Source organism: Odocoileus virginianus, chromosome 12 (genome assembly GCF_023699985.2).
Source record: "Odocoileus virginianus isolate 20LAN1187 ecotype Illinois chromosome 12, Ovbor_1.2, whole genome shotgun sequence".
Lineage (NCBI taxonomy): Eukaryota > Metazoa > Chordata > Mammalia > Artiodactyla > Cervidae > Odocoileus > Odocoileus virginianus.
Genome location: NC_069685.1, coordinates 10,044,885 through 10,072,804, shown reverse-complemented (window position 1 = coordinate 10,072,804; position 27,920 = coordinate 10,044,885). Strand labels below are relative to the sequence as shown.

At 38.9% G+C, this 27,920-nt stretch overlaps 1 protein-coding gene across 1 annotated transcript; it reads left to right on the top strand.

The window, feature by feature from the left end:
* TMEM184C (transmembrane protein 184C) lies at positions 1–27,787 on the top strand. Its single transcript, XM_020873217.2, has 10 exons — positions 1–690; positions 7,944–8,074; positions 8,206–8,242; positions 8,920–9,125; positions 20,828–20,902; positions 22,078–22,171; positions 24,708–24,820; positions 26,042–26,141; positions 26,646–26,817; positions 27,043–27,787. The coding sequence occupies exons 1-10, from the start codon at positions 472–474 to the stop codon at positions 27,306–27,308; spliced, it is 1,413 nt and encodes a 470-aa protein (XP_020728876.1). The 5' UTR covers positions 1–471; the 3' UTR covers positions 27,309–27,787.
* Positions 27,788–27,920: the final 133 nt, after the last annotated feature.

Below are 27,920 nucleotides of genomic sequence, written 5' to 3'. Positions count from 1 at the left end.
GGGGAATGTCCCGAAAGAACAAGTGAAGAAATCCTGAGGCTGGTGGGTTGGCGTTCTCTTCTGTTTTCTGTCCGCGGAGTCGTCAGTGACGCCTGCAGCCGCGGCAGGGAGGGAACGCCACCACCCAAGGAAAGAACGAGCAGGCCGGCAGCCGCGGGGCAGAAACGAACTGAGTGCAGGGTCTTTACAGGCTGGTCCCGTTCGGCGCCGCTCCCCTCGAGGCCATGGTGCCGGCGGAGCTCTGGGCAATCCCCAGGTGAGGGCAGCGGCTCTGCCGGGGATTCCACCGCGGAAGAACTGGGTCGATGCTTTGTGGGGAAGAAAGAATGTTGCCCTCACTGCTCCCCGGTAGCCCCGTGAGCGGCGGCGTTTGTGGCAGCAGCAGCAGTAGCAGCAACAGTAAGCACGGCGTGGCCCGAGGAGGCGGTTCAGGCTGCTGGTAGAGTCGTTCGTCGGCTCTTTTTCCGTAATATGCGAGACGAAAAAACAGCCCAAGAACAGGGCTCCGCGTTACCATCTACTTCGAGCTTTTTTTCCTTCCTACGCGGAGCTGATTTATGCGGAAACATGCCTTGCACTTGTACGTGGAGGAACTGGAGACAGTGGATTCGACCTTTAGCGGTGGTTCTCTACCTGTTGTCCATAGTGGTTGCGGTTCCCCTCTGCGTGTGGGAATTACAGAAACTGGAGGTAAGAGGGTCCCGCACCATCAGCCGCTACCCTCTTCTACCGTCCTGTCCATCTGAGGTAGCCTGTTTATACCCGGATGCTCCAGGCTTTGATATCCTGAAAAACATGTCATGTAATGAACTCTAGCAGAACCGATGTCTGGCTTCTGGTTGTTCACGGTTTTTCAGAGCATGCTACTGGTGGAGGTAGAACTGAGAAAATAAAACATATTACTATAGCAGCTTCGGAGATCACTGTTTTGCAGGCAGTCATCCATTTCCTAAAAGTAAGATAACTTTATTCCTGAAATCTGATCTGTTCAAATACTGAACTTAGTTAGATCTACCTTAAGGACCAGGTGTAGAATTTTATTAGCATTTAACTAGCTTCCTTAATTAAAGGGTTGAGTTGGTTCGACTTTGTTCTTTGTTTTTACTTTAAAATTGAACTCTTAGCCAACAAAGTTTTCAGGGAAAAATGCCTTGTATGTTTTTTGATGTCATATTCTTATTATGACATCAGTAAAGTACTATAAGCTGAAAGACACCAAGGTAAATACTTAACTAAGCACTTTGTAAAAAAGTTGAAATGAACTTTGAAGTTAATAAAACCCAAGGGACTACTTTTACTTAGAAACAGCTGTTTCACAAGAGTTATGACAAGACCATGGCAATTTGGGGCCTTTTATGTGGAAATATTTTTATATAATTAAATTGCATTAATATATGTTTGTTTTCTGTATGTTCAATTTTTTTGTTCTCTTTCCCATACTAGCATAGTCCATATAGTTTTTTTTTTAATGTCAGTAGAATATTACACTACATTAAGTATTTCTTATTTGTTAGAAATTTAGGTTAAGTCCATAATTTGTCTACCAAACTTCATGTATAGATAGACACCTTAATATGAATAGAGATTTCTTACTTTTAAGTATTTCTCTAGACTAAAATTTTAAAGATTTTAAATTTTAAAGATTAATTGTATGTATCATAACCGAATTTAAGATTTCTCTTAGTTGTTGGTGTCAGTGACAAATAGTAGTCAATCTAAGAAAGAAATGGAAAATTTTATTCAAGACAAACAGAATTATAGCCTGGGAGACAACCTCTCAGAGAGCTGTGAGCACTGTTCTGAAGAGATACAGGGGAAGGCAGTATATATGTGATTCTGGCTAAGGAGGCAGATGCAGTCAAGTGCTAGGTAGAAGATCACTAGTCACAAGGCACAGGCATGCATTTAGTGAGTTTCTAAGGTGGCTCAGACGGGGTAAAAGCCTCTGCCTACAATGCGGGAGACCCTGGTTCAATTCCTGGGTCGGGAAGATCTCCTGGAGAAGGAAATGGCAACCCACTCCGGTACTCTTGCCTGGAAAATCCCATGGACAGAGGAGCCTGATAGTCTACAATCCATGGGGTTGCAAAGAGTCAGGCATGACTGAGCAACTTCACTTTCACTAAGTATGGAAAGATGCAAGAATCCAGGTTCATAAAAAAATTTCTCCTGAAAATATCTGACTGTCTGAAGGCCAGTTTTGCCAGTTTTCCCAGAGTCTGCCCCCCCGCCAGCCCTTGCCCCCCCACCCCAAATTCCTTCCAGGGTGTATTGTAGGTCAGCACCCACAGTGGCTAGTGACTTGATTCTTAAAGAACTGGGTGGGCAGTATTTGTTATTTTACAGTCCTTTCACTTTCACTCTTAATTTAAACCAAAGTTTGGGAGGCATTTTGTGACCAGTTTGTCGCATGTGACTGGGAATGCTTGTTCTCAGGTCAAATAAGGATTCTCACGTTATGCCATTCAATGTACTATTACTGAACTAAGCCCTGTCAGCAGTGACCAAAAGCCCGTGGGCCTCTGTCTTATGTTACTGTCCAGGAAATGGTTCCCTCTTGTTGCTCATTCCCATGGAGGAAAAGTTACACTGTTACAGTCATGGATCTTATATAACTATGTATTGGGTCCATCATTTCAAGTGGCCTAATCATTAGTTTTATTGGAGATTCAGACACACATTTGGTAGTGCCAGAACCAATAGCCATAAACAGGCATGAATGCAAGTAATTTAGTTAGTAACATTACTAAGGTTATAAGTCAGTATTTAAGTTTGAACTTCGTTACAGCCCAGCATCTCCCCAGGTCTGACCACCCTTCAGCTCCAGTCACCATCTTTAAGGGGAGTGATAACGTTGGCATTGCACATAAAGCTTAGCAGTGGACATGAACTTGGGCAAACTTCAGGAGATGGTGAGGGACAGGGAGGCCTGGTGTGCTGCAGTCCATGGGGTCGCAAAGAGTCAGACAACTTGGCAACTGAACAACTAGAGAAAAGCTCACCAGAGATGTCTGCACTTACAGGTCAGGTGGTGGGTCATCATGACCCCTCTCAGAATTGAGAGAGGAATGCTGTCTTCTAAGGAGAAAAAGTGATCTTTCTGTCTGAGCAAGTACTTATGCCATTGGCGAGGTCTGGTTAACACAGTGCAGATACACAATGCACCCCAGAGGGGCGGGAGGACGCCAAAAGGCAGAGACAAAGTTCTGTGTGAAAATTTTTCTCGTTTTGCTTTAAAATGTAAATTTTTATTTCATCATTGATGTCAGCTCTACTTTTTCTGTACCAGCTTTTAAGGAATGTTTTAATTTACAATCTCCTCTGCTAACACCCTGAGCCAAATTCTCATCATGTATTGCCTGGACTATTCTGAACGCACCAGCCAAAGTATCTAGTGAAAACATAAGTCACGTTATGCGTGTCCCGGATTAAAAGCCAGTATATCCCTGACTGTGGCATCAAGCCCCAGCATGATCTGAACCCACCCCTCCCTGTCTCACTCTGACTTTCTCTCCTTAGGGCCTTTGCACGTCATAATATGCCTTTCCCTAGATGGTATTTTCATTGTTTGTGTCCTTCAGGTTTTTCCTTCAGTGTCACCCAGCTCCCCTGTTTAAAAATTACAGACTTCTTTTCCTCAACTCTTCATATCCTCTTCCCTTCTTTATATTTCTTAGGACTCACCAGCATCGAACACGATTTATATTTTACTTGTTTTCTCCTTTTGCCCAGATGTCTGATACTTAACAAATGATTGTTGGAGTCCCAGTGATACTGTATTGCGTATGGTTAGAGAAACGTGGCACCTGCTCTCATGGCACTCAGCGATAGAGACAGCCAACAAAAACAGATCAGTAACGGATGTAAAACGTGGTGAGGGAATGAAACAAATTAACAAGTGAAGAGCAGGGCAGCCTTGGCACACGTCTTCCAAAAACAACTCTACCAGCCTGTGGAAAATTAAGTGGAAGTGGAAAGAAGTTAGAAAGCTCTTCAGGGTGGTTCAGAGGTAGTGGGTGCACAGGCTATGATGACTTATGGCCCAAGTCAGGACAGCAGAAATAGAGATGGAAAAGTGAATTTTAAGCATCATGGAAATTGAAGAAACAGAGCTTGACAGGGTATATGATTGAGGAAGAGAGGCAGCGAGAGAAAGGGGGACGTCAAGAACCACTCTGAGGTTTCAGTCTTGAACAACAAGGTAAATGGTGATGCCAGGTCCCAAGATGGAAACTCAGGTTTGAGAGCACTTGAGTTCTGCTTGGGACACATAGTTCAAGCTCTGTGAGAGACATTCACACGGGCTCGTCAGATATGTGTGTGCTACATTGTTTCAGTCGTGTCTGACTCTCTGCGACCCCGCGGGCTGCAGACTGCCAGTCTCCTGTGTCCATGGGGCTGCTCCAGGCAAGAATACTGGAGTGGGTTGCCACCTCCTTCTCAGGCGATCTGCCTGACCGTTCCCATTGCAGGCAGATTCTTTACCGACTGAGCTATGAGGGAAACCCCAGAGGCATCCGGGCAAAGACTAAAAATAAATGTGGAGTGAAGAAGTGATATCAGTATATGAAGACAGGTTTTTGTTCATTTTGAGTATTTTTTTTAACTCAGGAGAATGAATGGCACAGTAGATAGAAAGGAGTGTGGATTAAGTGAGGGCCTCCTGCCATTGTGTTTTGTTAAGATGTTAGAGACACTAACTACAGCATGTCCCTAAGAAAAGGTGTAATTTTCTCTAATCTTCTTTAAAGTCCTGAAACAGGAATTATCCCTGTTTTACAGATGTGGAAACTGAGACTAGGAAGTGGCTAAAGTAACATTGTGCTAAGTACTTAGTGATCAATCATTCTCATTATTTACTGGATGAGTTTATGTCTTTAAAATGCTTAGCGCTGTCCCCAGCACATAGTAGGTGCTCAGTAAGCCCCTAATTACCACTGTTTTGTTTTTAAAATAGCACTGTTGTTATTGCTATTTATTTGCTGTTGTTATTGTTATAGTGGGGCAGCAGTGTGATAGCATTTTTGGATCACATTTTCACCAGGATTAGGTTCACAACTGTAATGTAAAGCAAAGTTATATGCATCTGATTAAGCACTGGAAAAAGTAGTTGACATGTTTAGAGCCAGTATTGTATGAAAAAAAATGCTTAATCTTTTTAACACCACAGTCACAATGCTCACGCTGTGAGAAGTCAGTGGGAACTGACAGAGCAAACTGGAGGTTCGGCTAGCCCGTCCCAGGCCCAATATACTCAGGCAACCATCTGTGCCACCATCTGCCTCACTCTTACTGGGCTGAGCATGTGTTTACATATATAGAGGTCACGTAAGTGACCTGCACCCCTGATGCCGCACTGCCCTGCTAGTCCTGTGTCCCAAGAGGCCACTCTCTGAATGTGCTTCCTGCTTCTCCCTTAGGAGAAGTGAGCTAGGAAAGCCCTCCTGCTTCTCTCTGCTCTGAAAGCCGTTGGCTGAGGGACAGCTGACTCAGTTCTGGATGCTGACCTGTAATGGTTTTTTCTTTCCTCTCTGCTTTCTTCAAATTACCTTAGGAAAAAAATCTACACTACTTGTCTCCTTTTTTCTGAGCCCAAAAGTGGCTGATAAGTTTAATATTAATCGCATCCTTCTGTCAGTGTGTCTCAAGTGTGAGTAATTTATTTAGAGAGAAATGTAAATTAAAATAAATGTAATAATCATATTAATAATTTGTGCAGATACCTAGAGTAAGATCTTATTTTATATTACTTTAGTAGAACATATCATATAATTTTACTATATTTTATTATAATGTTACATAAACATGTACACACATACGATAGGTTCAATTTCTTATGCATGCAGCTTTTTAAATAGCTCAAAAACCAAAACAGTTGTAAGACCAGTGATTCAAAATTAGCAGCGTTAATGTGGATGAATGATGCTTTTCTAAACCGGAATCACCACTTGCAATGTAAAACTAGTACTAACTCTCCTATGCAAGATTTCTAAAATTTGGAATCACTATACTGAAATGAGTCCATTCTCCAGTCACTTTGTTTTATGATCATTTGAAAAAGAACTTCGTTACAGCATACTGAGGATGCTTGGCTTTCTTTAGTCATGAGCACATCCATTTTCTCTGAAGTTTGCCACCAAGTTCTACCTTTTAGCACTAAAGCAGTCATAAAAACAAATGTAGGCATTTAAAGTATTTGGCAATACTGTTCTTAATGATCACCTTATAATAAAGAAGATCTAGGGTATGTTACTATTATTGCCATCATTAAAATGAGTTGTTTAATTGCTAAGTCATATCCAGCTCTTTTGTGACCCCATGGACTGCAGCTCTCCAGTCTCCTCTGTCCATGGGATTTTTCAGCAAGAATACTGGAGTGAGTTGCCATTTCCTTCTCCAGGGTGTCTTCTTGACTCAGGGATCGAACATGACTTTCCTGCATTGGCAGGTGGATTCTTTACCACTGAGCCACGAGAGAAGCCCAGTACTGAATTTTAAATGAAATTGAGTCAAGCAGAAATCTCTGGAAAATTATTGCTCAGACATTCTTTTTAGAATCTTCACCTCTGCATATTCACTTTTGACTTACTGCTTTATTAATTTCCAGCATTCAGCAAGACTTTTTAATCTGCTTTTGAAGTTTTCCATACAGTAGAATGTAGAAATTCATTGTTATAAAAATACATTTGTTCTCTATACTTTTGTTTTCTACTTCTGTAATCTTTGACTCGATGAAAAAAAAAAATCTTGTTCAAAACAGCAAAAGATGGAAGTTGTGGACTTCAGTTCGATTTCCATTAACTGCTCAAACTCAAATACTAAAAATAAATTCCCAGCTTTTTTGCTTTAAAAAGCTAACATTTGCTTTTTTTTTTTTTTTTTAATTAAAAGGATTCACATTCAGGAGTACAAGAATAAAATTTATTCCAGAGGGCTCCTCAGATAGAACAGAGGTTCAAATAATTTTTTTTTTTTTACCAGAAAATGAGTGGATGACTTTAGCTCTGCCTTAGGATGAAGCAGTTCAAATTATATTTTTAGAAACTGAGCTTTTAAAGGAAAAATATTGATCAGATATTGACCTTAAAAAGAAATTAGATCTTTTGAAAATGTCTTGTCCTGAGTTGATAATATTGTGTATAAGAGACATGCGTGTGTACTTGGTCGTGTCCAACTCTGCGACCCCATGGACTGTAGCCTGCCAGGCTCCTCTGTCCTTGGAATTTTCCAAGCAAGAATACTGGAGTAGGTTGCCATTTCCTCCTCCAGGGGGTTCTCCCTATCCAGGCATCAAACCTGCATATCATGCATCTCCTGTATTGGCAGGCAGATTCTTTCCCACTGAGCCACCTGGAAAGCCCTGTGTACTCTGACAGGGCAATCTGTATCAGCATGGGTCCTCTGGACAGGTACCTTGAACACTGGCAGTGCTTATTAGCCAATGGGAGGATTAAAAGACATGATGCATGTAAAGAACTTAGCAAAGTTATCAGGCAAACAGTACTCAGTAAGTGTTCTATTCATATTTTGTGTAACAGTAAAATTTGCAGAAAACTTTGGTAAATTTTATCCCAACATAAAAACAGAGGAATAAACCAGAAGATTTTTAGATTTGACTTATAGAAAATTCTAAAACTGCTGTACATCCTTAATCACAAAAATCAAATATAAAAGGCCAATAACAATCTGAGGGAAATGACATGGGATTAATATTATTAATGTATGCAGCACTGTAACTAAAGAGCATATGAGGAAAAATCCACCCCCTCCTTCCATAAAAGCACAAATAGGTTGTTATTGAAGAAGAAATAAAATAGCCACTAGCTATTTGGAAAATACTGAGCCTCAGTAATAAATAAAATTTTAAAAAATACAAAAATCATATTTACCTGTTTAGTTTTAATATCAGAGAATTATACCATTATGTTCTTTTGCTTCTTAAGGTTGGAATACACACCAAGGCTTGGTTTATTGCTGGAATCTTTTTGCTGTTGACTATACCTATCTCGCTTTGGGTGATACTACAACATTTAGTGCATTATACACAGCCTGAACTACAGAAACCCATAATAAGGTAAGTCCTTATATGTTGATTCTACTAGTGTTGTGTTGGCTTATCTCATAAAATGTAAATGTTATGTAAAATGTAAAAAAATTTTTATCATGTAAAATGTTTTAAATTTATGTATTTTGCTTTCTAAATAGGATTCTTTGGATGGTACCCATATACAGTTTGGATAGTGTAAGTATGCTTCATTTTAGCTCATTAACTAGAAACTTGTTTTATGATACTAACTATAATTAATGTAATAAAAATAATGTTATTTGCAGTAAGGAGACAGGTTAATAAGTGTTTTTAATGTTAATAAAGAAGATAAAGCATAACCATAGAAAAGGCAGATGTTTTAAATTTTCAAATGAGTTCTTAGTCCTCTAAAGATTGTAATACTTAAAATTACCTTATTATCCTTTTTATTTATTACAATATTTATTTCGACCAAAATAGAAATATTCCCCAGTGGATCTGAATATATGTAATTGTTACAAATAACTGCTTTAATTTGATTAAATATAAAGAAAATGTCTTTAACATCATTTTCTATGGTCATGTCAAGAAGTTTCGGATTATATTAATATTGAAGAACTCAAGTACATAATGTAACTTTTCTCTTCATATTCATTGCTCACCCCCAACACAAATGTTTTTGTTTACCAATATGCAAGATGTTTATTGCTTTAAAAATTCATTTCACAGATTGCATGGTAGCCCTCATAACGATAAAATTTAGCAAGTTTGATATAAGTATGTGACAAGACAACTCAGGTTTTAAAATAGGCCTATTGCGAGTGCCATGAATTGCAGTGGTAATTCCTTTTATTGTAGTCACAACTGTTTTTAACATCTATGCTTCTTCATAGTGGATAGCTTTGAAATATCCCAGCATTGCAATATATGTGGATACCTGCAGGGAATGTTATGAAGCTTATGTCATTTACAACTTCATGGGATTCCTTACCAATTATCTAACTAACCGCTATCCAAATCTGGTGTTAATCATTGAAGCCAAAGATCAGCAGAAACATTTGCCTCCTTTGTGTTGCTGTCCACCATGGACTATGGGAGAGTAAGTATGTTTGGTTTTAATTCTTTAAGTTTGGTTTTACTTAGACAGACATAAGTGTCATTTCTCCACAGCATGTAAAGTTCTATATGCAGGTCAAAAAGTATAAGACAGAGTCCCTACCCGCATGTAGTTCATAGTCAAGTTTGAAGACTTAAAAAACACATTTTTATAATCCACACATACGAGTTCGTTTCTTTTACATTATTTACCCTAAATAGAAAACTGACAAAGTTGTGGGGGGAAAAAACCTTAGAAATCATTTAATCAACATTCTTTTATGATTGGAAACCAGAGTCTGCAAAGATTAACTTCCTCAAATCACACAGCAAGTTAATGGCAAAATCGGGTCTAAGACTCAAGGAGAAGATAGTCTAGGTGGGGAAACGGCATTGGACATGAAATAAGAGCAATAAATAGCAGTTGTATTCTAGTTATAAGTAAGTTAGTTGACCTTATTATTCATTCATGTAGGACGGAAAGGAAGTAAAGCCTGCAAAGTTAAGTTGAACCTAAGATTTCATTTACTCTGTGAGTGAACCACTGGATGTTTTTCAGCAGGAAACATTTGAAGACTGGCATTTTAGAAAGATTAATTTTAAAATACTACACAAGACTCATTAGGAGGAGAGGAGTCCAGAGGAGGAAATAAATTATGTTATTAGAATAGTTCATTTGTGAGATAAGCTGAAAAAGAGGGGTGTGGAATTGAAATAGAAAGGAAAGATAATAAGAGAATCCAATGGAGAATCAAGAAGACTTGATTGCAGATAGATGGGTACGTAGGTGAAATTTGCAAGCCAAGGTGGGTGGAATGACTTGGAGGAATCAGTGTAGATATACGCCCTAGGGTTAGCTACATTGCCTTCCATGCAATACAGAACCACTTCGACAGCATCAGCACCAAATGTAAGTGTCTCCTTAACACCCTTGCAATGACAGGAAGCCGCCTGGCTATTTGAAATAATAAACTCCTAAGGTGTTTATTTGACAAATATGTATTGAACACCTAGTATTTGCTAGCATATAGATATATCATAACACATATAACAGATGTAGAACTCATGGAACTTACAGCTTGGTTAGGAATTAAATGAAGACACAAATATATAGTTGGTCACTTCAGGAAGCACCGTGAGGGAGAAACAACAAGAGCCTATGAAGGAGGATAGTGACAATAATGGTTGGGGGTGGAAGGATATTGTACTCAACTCCGAATACAGTCAGAACAAACAGGGATTTATAGCCAAAGAAATTGGGATGGTCATTGGATGGAAAATTACTAAGAGGAGACATCAGGGTAGGGGGATTCTCTCTAAACTGCCCTAAAAAGAATGTTACTTAAGGCAAACCAAGAAGACATCAAGAGTGAGGGAATATCAAGGGTAATCAGATATTGGGGGATAGGGTGAAATGATGGAGGGGCAGTGGTAATAGGTGTCTTAGCAGGATTTTTTGCTCAGACTGATTTCCCAGGCCAAGAACAGGGCCTAGCTGATGCCTAGTTGAAAAGAAGGCTAAGAGGAACCCTGTCTAAAGTTTGGTCCAGGAGAGAGATTATCAAGTGAGAAGCCATTATAGGATGTTAAGCAGAGGGCTGATACCCAAGTTTCATTTTCAGAGATTACTCTTTGTGTACTGAACTGGAAGTGGGCATAGATGCAGGAGATTGCAGTGGTCTAGTGAATATGATGATGATGGTGGAGGTGGCAATGGCAGCTTGGCTTTGATCAGGACTCCTCTGTTAATACAGAACCTGAGATGTCCTAGCTGCCTCTTCAGGCTGGCTCATCCCAGTTAGTAGGTGGTCAGCTAAAACCCAGAACCTTTTTCAAGTGATGCTATAGACCAAAATTTCCCTTTTCTGTGCTTGTGCAATTTATTTGTTCCTAACTACACAACTATAAACCAGGTTTTCTTTCCTTGAAGACTTTAAACATGACCAAAGCCATGCAGTTTGGGGATATGGTTTTAGTAATATAAAACTTCTCATTCTCTTGTATATAAATACAGTTTAGGTTACCAGTCTCCTTCTGTTGGATAACTGGTGTTATATATCTGATCGTTAATCAGCCTATTGCTGTTGAGGATAATTCAGTGTGATGCTTTGGTTTTAAGCATTATACTGAATTTAAGATGTAAGTTTCCAGTCTTTAGATGTAAAACTGCATCTGCTTTTTAGACTATGATTTATGTGACATATGCAGTGAGCACAATAAGTTTTCTTCTATGAAGACCTAGAAGACCTCCTAGAACTCACACCAAAAATAGATGTTCTACTCATCGTTGGGGATTGGAATGCAAAAGTAGGAAGTCAAGAGATACCTGGAGTAACAGGCAAGTTTGGCCTTGGAGAGCAAAATGAAGCAGGGCAAAGGCTAACTGAATTCTGCCAAGAGAATGTACTGGTCATAGGAAACACACTTTTTCAAGAAGAGTGATTAACACAAAGACATCACCAAATGGTCAATACCGCAATCAAATTGATGACATTCTTTGTAGCCAAAGATGGCGAAGCTGTATACAGTCAGCAAAAACAAGACCTGGATCTGACTGTAGTTCAGATCATCAGCGTCTCATAGCAAAATTCAGACTTAAACTAAAGAAAGTGGGGAAAACCACTAGGCCAACCAGGTACGACTTAAATCCCATATGACTATGTAGTACAGGTTATGAATAGATTCAAGAGATTAGATCTAGTAAACAGTGTGCCTGAAGAACTATGGTCGGAGGTCTGTACTGTTGTATAGGGGGCAGCAAACAAAACCATCCCAAAGAAAAAGACAAGCAAGAAGGCAAAGTGCTTATTTGAGAGGCCTTACAAATTGCTAAAGAGAAAAGCGAAAAGCAAGGGAGAAAGGGAAAGGTACATCCAACTAAATACAGAGTGCCAAAGAACAGTGTAGAGAGACAAGAAGGCCTTCTTCAATGAATAATGCATAAAACTAGAAGAAAACAACAGAAGGGGAAGGACTAGAGATCTCTTCAGGAAAACTGGAGATATCAAGGGAACATTTTGCCCAAAGTTGAGCACAATAAAGGACAAAAAATCGTAGAGACCTGGTAGGTACTGAAGAGATCAAGAACTGGAAGGAATACACTTAAGAACTGTACAAAAAAATCTTAATGTACTGGATTAATAAGATGCTGTGGTCAGTCACCCAGAGCCAGACATTCTGGAGAGTGAAATCAAGTGTGCTTTAGGAAGCATTGCTTTTAATAAAGCAGATGGATGCTGTGGAATTCTGATAGAACTATTCAAACCCCTAAAGGATGATGCCATCAAGGTGTTGCATTCAATGTGTCAGCAAATCTGGAAGACCCAGCAGTGGTCACAGGACTAGAAAAGGTCAATCCTCATCCCAAAATTCCTAGGAAGGGTAGTACTAAAGAATGTTCTAAACATCAGACAGTTTCACTCATTTCCCATGGTAGTCGGGGCTTCCCTGGTGGCTCAGCAGCAAAGAATCTGCCTGCAATGCAGGACAGCCGGGTTTGATCCCTGGGTTGGGAAGATCCCCGGAGGAGGGCATGGCAACCCACTGTAGTACTCTTGCCTAAAGAATCCCATGGACAGAGGAGCCTGGCAGGCTGTAGTCTCTAGGGTTGCACAGACTCAGACATGACTGAAGTGACTAAGCGGCAGCAGCCCATGTTAGTAACGTTGTGCTTCAAATCTTGCCTGCTAGGCATTATGCAGACCAAGAACTTCCTGGTGTCCAAGCTGGGCTTAGAAAAGGAAGAGGGACCAGAGGTCAAATTGCCAGCCTTCACTGGATCATAGAGAAAGCTAGGGAATTTCAGAAAAACATCTACCTCTGTTTCATCAGCTGTGCTAAAGCCTTTGACTGTGTGGACCATAATAAACTGTGGAAAACCCTTAAAAGAGGTGGGAATAACAGAACATCTTACCTGTCTCCTGAGAAACTTGTATATAGGTCAAGAAGCAACAGTTAGGACCCTGTATGGAACAACTGATAGTTTCAAGATTGAGAAGGGAGTACGAGAGGGTTGTCTGCTGTCACCTTGTTTGTTTAACCTGTATGCTGAGCACATCATGAGAAATGCTGGGTTGGAGGAGTTACAAACTGGCATCAAGATAGGCAGGAGCAAGATCAACAACCTCAGATATGTGGATGATACCACTCTAAAGGCTGAAAGCAAAAAGGGAACTAAAGAGCCTTTTGATGAGGTTGAGGGAGGAGAGTGAAAGAGCCAGCCTAAAACTGAATATTAAAATAACTAAGATCATGGCATCCGGTCCCATCACTTCATGGCAAATAGAAGGGGAAAAGGTCAAAGTAGTGATAGGTTTCCTCTTCTTGGCTCTGAAATCACTGCAGGTGGTGACTACAGCCATGAAATCAGAAGATGATTGCTTCTTGGCAGGAAAACGCTAACAGACCTAGACAATGTGTTGAAAAGCAGAGACATTACTCTGCTGACCAAGGTCCTTATAGTCTTGGCTATGGTCTTCCCAGTGGTCATGTACAGTTGTGAGAGCTGGACTGTAAAAAAGGCAGAATGCCAAAGAGTTCATGCCTTCGAACTGTGGTGCTGGAGAAGACTGCTGAAATTCCCTTGGACAACAAGGAGATCAATCAGTCTTAAAAGAAATCAACCCTGAATACTTGTTGGAAGGACTGATGCAGAAGCTGAAGCTCCAGTATTTTGGTCATCTGATGCAAACAGCTGACTCATTGGAAAAGATCCTGATGCTGGGAAAGATTGAGGGCAGAAGGAGAAGAGGGAGTCAGAGGATGAGATGGCTGGATGGCATCACCAGTGTAATGGACATGAACTTGGGCAAACTTCGGGAGTTGCTGAGGGACAGAGAGGCCTGGCGTGCTGCAGTCCATGGGGTCACAGAGAGTTGTACATGACTGGACAACATATACCATAAATGAAATGACAACCACAAGAAGTCTATTTAAAATCTTACTGCCCCATGAGTTGGTTTTCATATTTAACATTTCTTTCATCCAGTAAGGTTTTTAAATTTCCATTTGGATTTCTTCTTTACACAAGTTATTTTGAAGTATATTTTAAAAGTTCCAAATATAAAGATTTAAAATTTTTTTTTCATTTTATATATTTGCATTGTAGTCAGAGAATGTACTATGAGACAGTCTTCAAACGTGGTTAACATTTATTTCATGCCCACTAGTACATGACCAGTTTTTGTGATGGGGCTCTGTACGCTTGAAGAGAATGGATGTGCTGTACTAATGAGTAGCTCTGTTATATTTATGCACATGAGGTCAGTCCTATTGTATTATTCAGTTTGTCTACATTTGTGTTGATTTTACCTACTTGTTCTGTCAGTTAGTGAAAGAGATGTTGAAACTGTGTCACTGATAATTTGTCAGTTTTTTGTGTACGTTTGTCAGTTTTTGCTTTATATTTAGATGCTGTTTCTGTTCAGGAGGGCTCGCACAGTGGCTCAGTGGTAAAGAATCCACCTGCAATGCAGGAGACACAGGAAATGTGGGTTCACTCCCTGGGTTGGAAGGGTCCCCTGGAGGAGGAAATGGCAACCCACTCCAGTATTCTTGCCTGGAGAATCCTATGGACAGAGGAGCCTGGCAGGCTACAGTCTATGGGGTTGCAAAGAGTTGGACATGACTGATCATGCATGCAAGTTATCTGTTCTGGACCTTTTTTTTTTCGGTCTTAAAGTTATTTTGATATTAACAGATATCCTATCTTTCCTTTGTTTAGTATTTGCCTGGCTTAACTTTCTCTGCCTTTTATTTTCAGGAAAAGATAGAGAAAGTTAGTTGTACAACTTTGAGTGTTTTTAGGTGTATTACTTTTTTGGGGGTGGTCCTAAACTACTCATAGTTTCATTGAGTTAGACAAGGCTGTGGTCCATGTTGGGCTTCCGTGGTGGCTCAGAGGGTAAAGCATCTGCCTGTGATGCGGGAGACCCAGGTTCGATCCCTCGGTCAGGAAGATCCCCTGGAGAAGGAAATGGCAACCCACTCCAGTATTCTTGCCTGGAGAATCCCATGGACAGAGGAGCCTGGTGGGCTACAGTCCAGAGGGTCGCAAAAAGTCAGACACGACTGAGCGATCAGTTTGATTAGTTTTCTGTGATTGTCGTTTTCATTCTGTCTGCCCTCTGAAGGAAAGTATAAGAGGCTTATGGAAGCTTCCTGATGGTAGAGACTGACTGTGAGGGAAACTGGGTCTTGTTCTGATGGGTGGGGCCATGCTCAGTAAATCTTGAATCCAATTTTCTGTTGATGGGTGGGGCTGTGTTCCCTTCCCTCACTGTTCGACCTGAGACCAAACTGTGGTGGAGGTAATTAAGATAATGGCACCTCCTTCAAAAGGTCCCATGCACAACTGCCAAACTGCCGCATTTAGTGCCTGCAGCAGGCCACCACCAACCCACGCCCGCCAGAGGCTCCTGGACACTCACAGGCAAGTCTGGGTCAGTCTCTTGTGGGGCCACTGCTCCTTTCTCCTGGGTTCTGCTGCACACAAGGTTCTGTTTGTGGCTCAGATCATGAACTCCTTATTGCAAAATTCAGACTTAAATTGAAGAAAGTAGGGAAAACCACTAGACCGTTCAGGTATGACCTAAATCACATCCCTTACAATTATACAGTGGAAGTACAAATAGATTCAAGGGATTAGATCTGATAGACAGAGTGCCTGAAGAACTATGGATGGAGGTTCGTGACTTTGTCCAGGAGGCAGAGATCAAGACCATCCCCAAGAAAAACAAATGCAAAAAGGCAAAATGGTTGTCTGACGAGGCCTTACAAATAGCTGAGAAAAGAAGAGATGCAAAAGGCAAAGGAGAAAAGGATAGATATACCCATTTGAATGCAGAGTTCCAAGGAGAGAACTTGGTCTTTGCCTTCCTCAGCGATCAATGCAAAGAAATAGAGGAAAACAATAGAATGGAAAAGACTCGAGATCTCTTCAAGAAAACTAGAGATACTAAGGGAACATTTCATGCAAATACGGGTACAATAAAGGACAGAAATGATATGGACCTAACGGAAGCAGAAGATATTATGAAGAGGTGGCAAGAAAATACAGAAGAACTATACAAAAAAGATCTTCATGACCCAGATAACCATGATGGTGTGATCACCCATCTAGAACCAGACATCCTGGAATGAGAAGTCAAGTGGGTCTTAGGAAGCATCATTATGAACAAAGCTAGTGGAGGTGATGGAATTCCAGTTGAGCTATTTAAGGCAGAGGAACCAGAGATCAAATTGCCAACATCTGTTGGATCATCAAAAAAGCAAGAGTTCCAGAAAAACATCTATTTCTGCTTTATTGACTAGGCCAGAGCCTTTGACTTGTGTGGATCACAACAAACTGTGGAAAATCCTTCAAGAGATGGGAATGCCAGACCACCTTATCTGCCTCCTGAGAAATCTCTATGCAGGTGAAGAAGCAGCAGTTAGACCTGGACATGGAACAACAGACTGGTTCCAAATAGGGAAAGGAGTACGTCAAGGCTGCATATTGTCACCCTGCTTGTTTAACTTATATGCAGAGTACATCATGAGAAATGCTGGGCTGGAAGAAGCACAAGCTGGAATCAAGATTGCCAGGAAAAATATCAATAACCTCAGATATGCAGATGACACCACCCTTATGGTAGAAAGCGAAGAAGAACTAAACAGCCTCTTGTTGAAAGTGAAAGAGGAGAGTGAAAAAGTTGACTTAAAACTCAGCATTCAGAAAACTAAGATCATGGCATCCAGTCCCATCACTTCATGGCAAATATATGGGGAAACAATGGAAACAGTGAGACTTTATTTTGGGGGGCTCTAAAATCAGTGCAGATGGTGACTGCAGCCATGAAATTAAAAGACGCTTGCTCCTTGGAATAAAAGCTATGATCAACCTAGACAGCATATTAAAAAGCAGAGACATTACTTTGCTGACAAAAGTCCATCTAGTCAAATCTATGGTTTTTCCAGTAGTCATGTATGAATGTGAGAGTTGGACTATAAAGAAAGCTGAGTGCCGAAGAATTGAAGCTTTTGAACTGTGGTGTTGGAGAAGACTCTTGAGAGTCCCTTGGACTGCAAGGAGATCCAACAGCCCATCCTAAAGGAGATCAGTCCTGGGTGTTCATTGGAAGGACTGATGCTGAGCTGAAACTCCAGTACTTTGGTCACCTGATGCAAAGAGCTGACTCATTGTTAAAGACCCTGATGCTGGGAAAGATTGAAGGCAGGAGGAGGAGGGGATGACAGATGATGAGATGGTTGGATGGCATCACCTACTCCATGGACATGAGTTTGAGCAAGCTCTGGGAGTTGGTGATGGACAGGGAGGCCTGGCATGCTGCAGTCCATGTTGTTGCAAGGAGTCAGACACGACTGAATGACTGAACTGAACTTTTTTAATTTAGTGTTTTTTTTTCATTCTAATCTGACAATCCATCACTTGTACAAGATATACTATTTATATTTTTGTGATTATCTATGTATTCATTTATAATTTTGCCATTTTTTATTTATATCTCACTTTTTCTAATTTCCTTTTTTTAAATGATTACGTTTTCAAAATAAACTTAATTTGGAGTAATTTTAAATTTACAGTAAAGTTGCAAAGACAAAAGAGAGATTTTCTATTACTTTTCATCCAGCTTCCCCTAATATTAACATCTTATGTAATCCTGGTACATTGATCAAAAGGAAGAAGTAACAACGGTATAATACTATTGCTGCTGCTGCTAAGTTGCTTCAGTCGTGTCTGACCCTGTGTAACCCCATAGACGGCAGCCCACCAGGCTCCCCCGTCCCTGGGATTCTCCAGGCGAGAACACTGGAGTGGGTTGCCATTTCCTTCTCCAATGCATGAGTGAAAAGTGAAAGTGAAGTCTCTCAGTCGTGTCTGACTCTTAGCAACCCCATGGCCTGCAGCCTACCAGGCTCCTCCATCCATGGGATTTTCCAGGCAAGAGTACTGGAGTGGGTTGCCATTGCCTTCTCCATTAATACTGTTAATTGCAGACTATTCAGATCTCTTCACATTTTCCCACTAATGTCCTTTTTCTGTTCCAGAATGCACCCCAGGAATCTGGGTTGCATTTAGCCTCTTTTTAAAAGGACAGATTTTCATTAAATACTTTGAAAATGTACATTAGAAGTTTGAGACGATCCTTCTAACTATTTAATAAAGATTTTTACAAGTAATTTTGAAGTTTTTCAAACATGTGGGATACCTATGTAATAAAATATAATAGATAAGTCTATTTTATACCACCCACATTTAACAAAAATAAATATATTACAGATCCGTGATTCCTTATTTCCAGTTGTTTATATGTATATATACATGTGTGTGTGCATGCTAAGTCACTTCAGTCGTGTCCAGCTCTTTGTGACCCTGTGGACTATAGCCCACCAGGCTCCCCTGTCCATGGGATTCTCCAGGCAAGAATCCTGGAGTGGGTTGCCATGCTCTCCTCCAGGGGACCTTCCCCACCCAGGGATTGAAACTCAATCTTATGTCTCCTGCATTGACAGGAGGATTCTTTCCCACTAACACCACCTGGGATATTATTTATATATATATATATGTATATATCCTTAAAAACCAAAGCTTTTTCATAGCTTATCTAATGTTAAAACTTTATATTGAGTATTTGTAATTCGAAGGTGACTGTCTTACCATTTGTGTAATATGTCTCACTGCAGCTCTGTCAGCGTTGGGTTAGAGGCACTGCTCCAGATGCGCCTGGTAGTTGTTTACCTGTGTTTGTTGATGTTTTTCTTCCCTTTTTTTTTTTTTTTTGCCCTCATTACTAGTTTGGAAGTTATACTTTCTGTTTCTAGTCTTTAATCTTAAAAAAAATAGATATCAATTTGTATAGAATGTTTTTGTAATGCTTTTATAGATTTAACCACAGTGTAACAGTTTGTTCATTACTCCTTCTTGCATCTCAGATCTTCTATCTGGATCATTTCCTTCTTTCTAATGTATGGTTCTTAAAATTTCTTGCAGTGTCAGCATAGTAGTGGCAAACTTTCTCAGATACACTTATCCAAAAGTGTCTTTATTTTGCCTTCATTCTTGAAAAATTGTTTTGCTGTATGTAATTCTTTGTTGACAAGAATTGTCTGCAAACATTGTGGAGATTTTATTCTACCCTATCCTGGCATCAGTTGTCACTGTTAAGCCTTTACTTTCAATCTAGCTGTCATTCAATCATATTAGTAGGTGACCTTCCATTATATTGGTAGGTGCAGTCTTCAGCTGCATTTTAAGACCCTGTCTTTCCTATTTCGCAGTTTCACTGCAAAGTATCTAGGGTTTTTTGGTCTTAGTCCTGTTTGGTCCTGTTTAATTTACAGTGCGCCTCAGTCTGTAGATGTGCGTGTTTGATCAGTTTGGAAAAGTTCTCAGCCATAATCTCTTCTGAGTTCGCTCTTCCTCTGCTCCTCCCTAACTTTGAATATATGTTAGACCTTCTGGTTCTGTTCTGTTCTTTGTCGGCATTGTTGCGCTCTGGCCGATTTCTTCAGGTACACCTTCCAGTTCATTAATTCTCCACAGCTTTCAAAAGTATCTAATTGACTAACACGTTTGCTGAGTCATCCTGGGGGTCTCAAGTTTGCTTTGACAGTCAGTTCGCAGAACACTGCAGGTTTAACTCAACTCCGGCTTAGTTTAGCTTTGTAGGGAGCTCAGCATGTGTGGTCCAGACATTTCCATCAAGGGTTCTTGCTGCAGCCCCAGGTGCGGCCCCCGGACGCACCTCCACGGGGGCACGCAGTTGTCAGTGGCGCGGACTCCCTCGGCACAGAGAAGGCGCTCAGCATGTAGAACCCCATCAGTTTTTCCTGCAGTCCTGGTAACCCAGGGCCTCAAGATCTGTGTGTCAGACTCGTCCTTCTCAGTTCAGATGTAATTCTTAAACTAGGGGATTTGTAATACATAGAACTGATAAAGGAGTGTTAAATAAACATTTGCCCTCAGCGCATCTTGGTCTTTTTAAGAAAGTTCCACAAGGCTCTCAGGTAGAGGCCTTTTTTTTTTTTTTTTGGTAGTAGCTGTTTGGGGACTTTTTTGTTTTGTTTTTGTTTGTGAATTTTCCCCTACATTAAGTGAGCTCAGTGATTAAAAACTGTTTTATACAGGATCTTTGTTTTGTTCTTTCAGAGTATCTAGTCAGTGATACTGTCTGGAATGATGTATGTACAAAGGCCAAGCTTGAAAGGAAACTGAGTCCTAAATGTAAATATCATTTTCTCAGTACACTTTCATACATGCAAGCCTGCATGTAATTTATTTGGTACTTGGTTTTTCTTCCAGAAACACAGGGACCCACTTCCATTCTTTTTCTTCCTGTTCTGTGCTGCACTACTCAGGAATTTGAAATTAGACATAGAAAGGAAAATCTTTCAGCTGTCATTGTTACATAATTTAAAAAACAGTATTTAAATAATGTGTTTGCTTCCATCCACATTCTTCCCCAGTAGCCGTTTAGAATGACTAAATTAAAAGAATTATTCTAAAAAGGAGATGTATGTATATGTAGAACTGAATCACTTTGCTGTACAATTGAAACTAATACAACATTGTAAATAAAAACAATTTTTAAAAATTAAATATAAATATGGCATCATTTGTCAAAGTGATTTTAATTTGGGGGCTTTGGAGAAAACCTGATAGTATGAAATTAGTAATTCAAATGCTAAATTCTTTTTCTTTGACAGAGTATTGCTGTTTAGATGCAAACTGGGTGTATTACAATATACAGTCGTCAGACCATTCACCACCATCATTGCTTTGTAAGTACACAGAACTTACATTATTTTGTTTTTTTTTTTTTTAATTCTCATGCTCTTACCTAAGTGAAACACCTGAGTAGAAAGCACGTAAAACTTGTTACTTGTTTATAACACCTCTAGTCTTTTATAAAAACAGTATGTATAAACCCAACTATGTTAGAATAAATGAGGTGACCGTTTATAGGCAAGGAATCACATAGAATTCTTCTAAATAATATTCCCTCTGGAGATTGCTAGAAAGCATTTTCAAAATAGTCTTTTTCAAGTGTTAGTATTCACACACCTTTACAGAAACATCTAGTACATGAAGTTGAAGTATGCCACTTGAGATTCATTACATGGCTTTATTTTCTAAATGAGTACTGTATTTTAAAGAAGAAAACATATTTTTCCTTTTTAAAAATTCTGTCAAGTCTTAGCATTTGAGGTAAAATGGGGCATCATTAAGCTGCCTGGTAAAACTATTCCCTAAAAATTTAAGAACATCAAATAGATTGTGTGTCTTATCTGCTTGTCATGCTAGCATGCTGTCTGTTCACAAGAATGGGAAGAAAGGTGAAAGAAGCATCCAGCTCTTTATTATGCTTTTGTGCTAGCAGTTCCTCAGCAGCATTTGCTTTGGAATTAAGATTAATTTACCTTTTTTTAAGGCTGCTTTATTTATACAAGTAAATACATCTGGGTTATCATAAAAGTTGCCTGCAAGGCAATTTGGGAGAAAAAATTATAGTTTAGTTGTAAACCTGCATTACATGTTTTTAAAATTAGGCAGCATCATTTTTTTTAATCTAATAATTACCCTTTCTAATTCAATGTTTTTGTCTTTTGGATTTATTTCAAATTGGAGGGATAATCATATGGTAACATTTCTAGAAAAATGTTTTTAATTTTTGAACCACCTCTGTGGCCAAAATCAAGTGATTATCTACAGAAACTTTGAAATAATCTTACTTCTAAATTTAAGTATTAGGGCTTCCCTAAGCAGGCCAGTGGTTAAGACTGCACTCCTACGGCAAAGGGCATGGGTTCAATCCCTGGTCAGGAAACTAAGATCCCGCATGCCATGTGGTACAGCCAATTAATCAATTAATTAACTATTAATGTCAATGTTGTATTTTAAAATATATTTTTGACTTAATTATTCATAAAGTCTCATTTTTACCATTTTTTTTTAGAGTCTGTGAGCTACTTGGTATATATGATGAAGGGAACTTTAGCTTTTCAAATGCTTGGACTTACTTGGTTATCATAAATAATATGTCTCAGTTGGTAAGTAAATATTCATCTTAACTATACTTAATTTAAATCTATAACTAAAATTTTTTAGGGAAAGTTTCTTCTGGAATAAAGCTTAATTATAACTTTAATATTGAACTTGATTTGTAGGAAGAATCTGAAACTTTAATATAAATCTTTGTACATATGTAAAGATACAATATCTTGTTAATTATCTTGTGACTTATACATTGAATTGTTTATGTAATGTGGCTCAGGGACATGGTGTTTTGTTTTTTTTTTAAACACCAAAAACATTTTGTATTGGGGGATAGTCAGTTAACAATCTTGTGATAGTTTCAGGTGAGCAGTGAAGGGACTCAGCCATACATACGCATGTATCCATTCTCCCCCAAACTGCACTGAATTGTTGATTGTGTTTTTTCATTGGTTCTGGTATTCATTGCATAGTTATATGGATATGTCATTAATAAAAGCATAATGCCTCTCCTTAAAATAAAAATCCTAGGTATATTCAGTAGAAAAATGTCTTACTGGTATATGACAGTATAGGGTTTTAATAAAAGTGGGAGAGTAAAATTCTCTCATATATTTGGAATTGAAAATTGAGAATGCCAAGTTTTTAAAAAATGTTATAGAAACTGAAATGAAATGAAGCCTTTCAACTTAATGTGCACTTTATTGAAAATCTTTTCATGTAAATAGTTTTTTAATTGAAGGATAATTGCTTCACAATATTGTGTTGGTTTCTGCATACAACAACATGAATCAGCCATAAGTTTTATGTGTACATATACACATCTTCCCCCCTCTAGAGCCTGCCTCCCCCTCCTGTCCCACCCTCTGGGCCGTCCCAGGACACCGCACTGTGCTGCTTGGGTTATGCGGCAGCTTCCCACATGATGATGTGTATGTGTCAGTGCTGCTTTCTCAGTGCGTCCTACCCGCTCCTTCCCCCGCCGTGTCCACAAGCCAGTCCTCTACATCTGAGTCTCCATTCCTTCCCTGCAAATAGGTTCATCAGTACATTTTCTAGATTCCATGTATATGCATTAACATACGATACTCGTTTTTCTCTATATACTCGTTTCACTCTGTATAACCGACTCTGGGTTCATTCAGCTCACTACAACTGACTTAAATTCTTTCCTCTTTATGGTTGAGTTATATTCCATTGTATGCATGTACCACATCTTTATCCATTTATCTGTCAGTGGACATCTAAGTCGCTTCCATGTCCTGGCTGTTGTAAATAGTGCTGCAGTGAACATTGGGATACATGTGTCTTTTTGAATTGTGGCTTTCTCAGGGTATGCCCAGGAGTGGGATTTGCTGGGTCATATGGTAGTTTTATTGCTAGTTTGTTAAGCATTCTCTATGCTGTTCTCCGTAGTGGCTGTATCAATGTACATTCCCACCAACAGTGCAGTAGGATTCCCGTTTCTCCACATCCTCTCCAGCATATGTTGTTTGTAGTTTTTTTGATGATGGCCATTCTGATTGGTGTGAGGTGTGTTGAAAATCTTTAATACTTTCTCCAAAATAATAGTTTAGGTACAGTGGCATGCATGTGAGTTTTTAAGAGATTTATAATAAAAATTAAATGCTTGTGTATTCAGAGCTTTTCCACGTTTGTATTTTCTGGAACCAATAATTCCATTTTTGGGAATGCCTCCTCAAGAAATGGCCAGAAGTACTTTTGCTTTCAATATGTTTGTATACAAAAGACCTATTGCTTACAAAAGCCTGGAAATAGTCCAAAGGCAGTTATTTAGTCAAATATATGGAAAGGGGTACTTTAAGTGGAAAAACATAAGGCAACAAAATTTATAATACCTGTTAAAAACCATCTTATGTGTAGAAAAGAATGGTTGGATGATTGGACTATGGACAACTTTATACTTTACTGCTTTCATATTCTAAAATATTTTAAATGAACATTTTATAGTGGGGAAAATAAACTTTTAGGAAAATGTTTATTGCCATGCAATGCTAATTACAACTGATTTTTTAAAATAATATCTTGAGCATTTACCTTTAAAAAGTAAATTCAACAGGATTAACATACTGCCCTCAGGAAAAATGGTCTCCCTGATTCCTTACTTTCTGATTTCATGGGCATAGTTTTATTGAAATAGTACTTAATTAACGTGTTCACTTAGAAATAATATATGTACAGTTAGTAGTAAGCTCAGCCCTTATAAAATGAATGGTAACTTGTATATAAAAGCTGTTAATAAGCAGACAGATGTTTTTATTTTGGTTAAATGAGAGCCTTTTCTTCCATTCACAGTAGTCACTTCTTTGTGTTTTTTGTGGGCCTTGTAAATGAACAATTAAAATCATTTTCAGAGATGATGTTACACATCTCTTCTGAAAATTTTCATATTGTATATTTTCATCCATAGTAAACTATTTAAAAGCTTCTTGTTAATCTAAAAGGAGCATAATAAAGCCTAGAAAATTTTGCTTGAAAAATTACTCTGTACCAGGTCTGGTCTGTGATTTTGATATTTCTAATACCATATCTATTTATTCTTATTGAATACATTTAATTGTTTGTTTCTAGTTTGCCATGTATTGTCTCCTGCTATTTTATAAAGTGCTGAAGGAAGAACTGAGTCCAATCCAACCTGTTGGCAAATTTCTTTGTGTAAAGCTGGTGGTTTTTGTTTCTTTCTGGTAAGTGTTGCTTTCTCTTAAATGTTGCCATTTCCTAAAGGGCAGTAAAAATTAGTGAGAATTTGTTAAATCTTAATTTGGAAAAGGAATTAAAATGTCTACTTACCTTTTAAAAAGTTCATTCTTTTAGCCGTCCTTGGTTTTGTAAATAATCAGATGGTCACATAACATTTATAAGAAGAAAATACTTTAAGACACTAAATGTCAACACTAAGAGAAGCACTAAAATAAGTCATGGTTTTTTCATATGGTACAGTTTGGAAGATACACATGATATAGAATACTTAATAATGTGAGAAAATGTTTATTAGTAAAAACTTTTAAAACAGACGACAAAACTGTACATGGTCCCAGTTTAGTAAAGGGGGGTGGGTGATAGGGTCCTGGAAACAAATATACCAAAATACAAATAATACGAAGAGGGGGAAAGAAAAATCTTTGCAATCCCACCACCCAAAATGAATGACATTGTGGCCCACATCGTTTATAAAACCACAGAAAGAGCATCACACTATAAAAACCTGTAGAACTCAATGTTTAGTATACTGTAGTTATAGTTCTTTGTAAATACACTGAGAATGTAATTTTGTTGTTATTGGGTTTTTTGCTTTTGCCACACACAGTATTCTAATGTATGGATACAACTTTTTAATCAGTTTCTTATTGACATTTGGGTTGTTCCTAATTTATTAATTTATTTTTTTTACTATTACAAGTAATACGGAAGTGAATATTCTTGCATATAGATATATGAAACCTTATCTCATCTTAGCTGTTTAACAAGACTGGTTCCAAAATGTTCTTTAAAATAATCTAAATAACCAATTAATATGTGCATAAATTAACATTTAAGTATCTGTCCTTTATTTCATTTTAAATTTCTGTCATGTAAGGTGTTAGGCATGGTCCGTGTATAGGACCAACTTAAAATGGAATGACTTGTGCACACTTTCAAAACAAAAAAAGACTATAAACCAAGTACCAAAGTTCTAAGAATATATAATCAAAATTCATATGATGAAACTGTACTAGACGAGTCAGTGTGTAAAGCAAACGTATCTAATACAGTTATACAGTGTCTTTGGGAATACGCTGTAAAGGCAGGGTGGTCGTGGTCCACAGGTTGTGCTGGGGTTTCACTTTTTAAATGGCATATTTTTTAAACAACTGCTGGTTTTATGCTTGATATAGATTTGGCGTTTACCTTTTCCTAACATATAGGCAAGCAGTAGTTATTGCTTTGTTGGTAAAAGTTGGCGTTATTTCTGAAAAGCATACATGGGAATGGCAGACGGTAGAAGCGGTGGCCACAGGACTCCAGGTAAGCGGTGCTCTCTGACTCCCAACAGCACTTTACTATTAAGCATTTTTATGTATTATCTCCTGAAGCTGACAGCAGGCACATGTGCAGGCTATGGGGCTACTGTTACCCTCACTTTACACGTGAAGAAACGGGGAACCCCACAAAAATTGGCCATTCTTCCTGGTTCTTCTACAAATTAGTAACAGATTTCATTATTCCTACTCAATTTGTCTGTTCTGCATTTCTCTAAGTCCTTGGATAGTGGAAGAGAATACATTGTACTTGGCCAAGAATACTTGATTGAAGTAGTACAAAATTGAGTTAAACTTCTGGCATTTCGTGTTTTTGTGAAGAGGTCAAAAATCATTATTTTGGAAAATGAAAATATGAGTACAGTCTTGTGAGGGAAAAAACAACTGTTGATACTCAAGTATTTTTGAAAAGAGACATAGTGCTTTTTGCCTGCAAAGCTAGATTTAAAATCTGATGTGGCTGATGATGATGTTGATGTCGTTGTTGTAGGACTTTATCATCTGCATTGAGATGTTCCTCGCTGCTATCGCTCATCACTACACCTTCTCATATAAACCGTATGTCCAGGAAGCGGAAGAGGGCTCCTGCTTTGACTCCTTTCTTGCTATGTGGGACGTTTCAGATATTAGGGATGATATTTCTGAACAAGTGAGGCATGTTGGTGAGTACCAGCCATTTTATTCATTCTAATAGGCTATTGTGGTTCTCCTGCCCAGTCTGTAGAAGAGGTTTTAAAAAACACTTTGTGTAAAACAGTACCACAATAAGGCTCTCCAAATTGGGAGGGGGGTGGAAAGGAGCTTAACATTTAGCATGGCAACATTATAGTGGATTTAAAAATAACCTAACTTTTGGCTAACTCAGAAAATTTTATTTTACTTTAAAGGAAGGACAGTCATGGGACATCCTAGGAAAAAGTTTTTTCCTGAGGATCAAGATCAAAATGAACATACAAGCTTGTTATCATCATCATCACAAGATGCAATTTCCGTTGCCTCTTCAGTGCCACCCTCACCCGTGGGTCACTATCAAGGGTTTGGACACACTGTGACCCCCCAGACTACACCGACTACAGCTAATGTATCTGATGACATAGGCAGCGATACTGCAGGGGAGAGGAAAGAGCCGTCAGAGAAGTCCGCGGCCTCCTGAGCAGTGTGCAGAAGCAGACTGCGCTACCACCGTGTTACTTCATCACCTGGTGTCCCGCTGCTCAGGACTCTGTGCTTAGGACAAGCCATTAATGATGCAGGATTTCAGCACAACGGCAAAAACCAGGTACAGCCACCTGATCTATACAACTAGGTTTTGTATATCAAATAATCAGTCTAAATATTCTAGACTTAGACTTGACTTCTTAACACTACAGAGTATCACATACTCAAATGGGAGACAATGACTACTAACCATTCCTGACATTACAGTACTTTATCAAGAGGAGGACATTTTAAAAAATCAGTGCTTCCTACCACTGCTGCATGAATATAATGCTCTGGAACTAGCAGAAAGTATAATTCAGAACTGCGAATTAGTGAACCTCAATCATAATCATGTGCCATATATGCTTACCTAACAATTATTTCTCTATTTCTCAAATGAATGTCTTTCAATAAATGAGAGTTTATCATTTATTTTATGCAACCTTTTATGTCTCTTGTGATTAGAGGCACAGCAGAAAAACTTAAGCCCCCCAAATTAAAGGGTTGAAAATCATATACCTACAGTGAGAGATGCCTGTGTCTTACATTCCTACTAGGAGAAGCG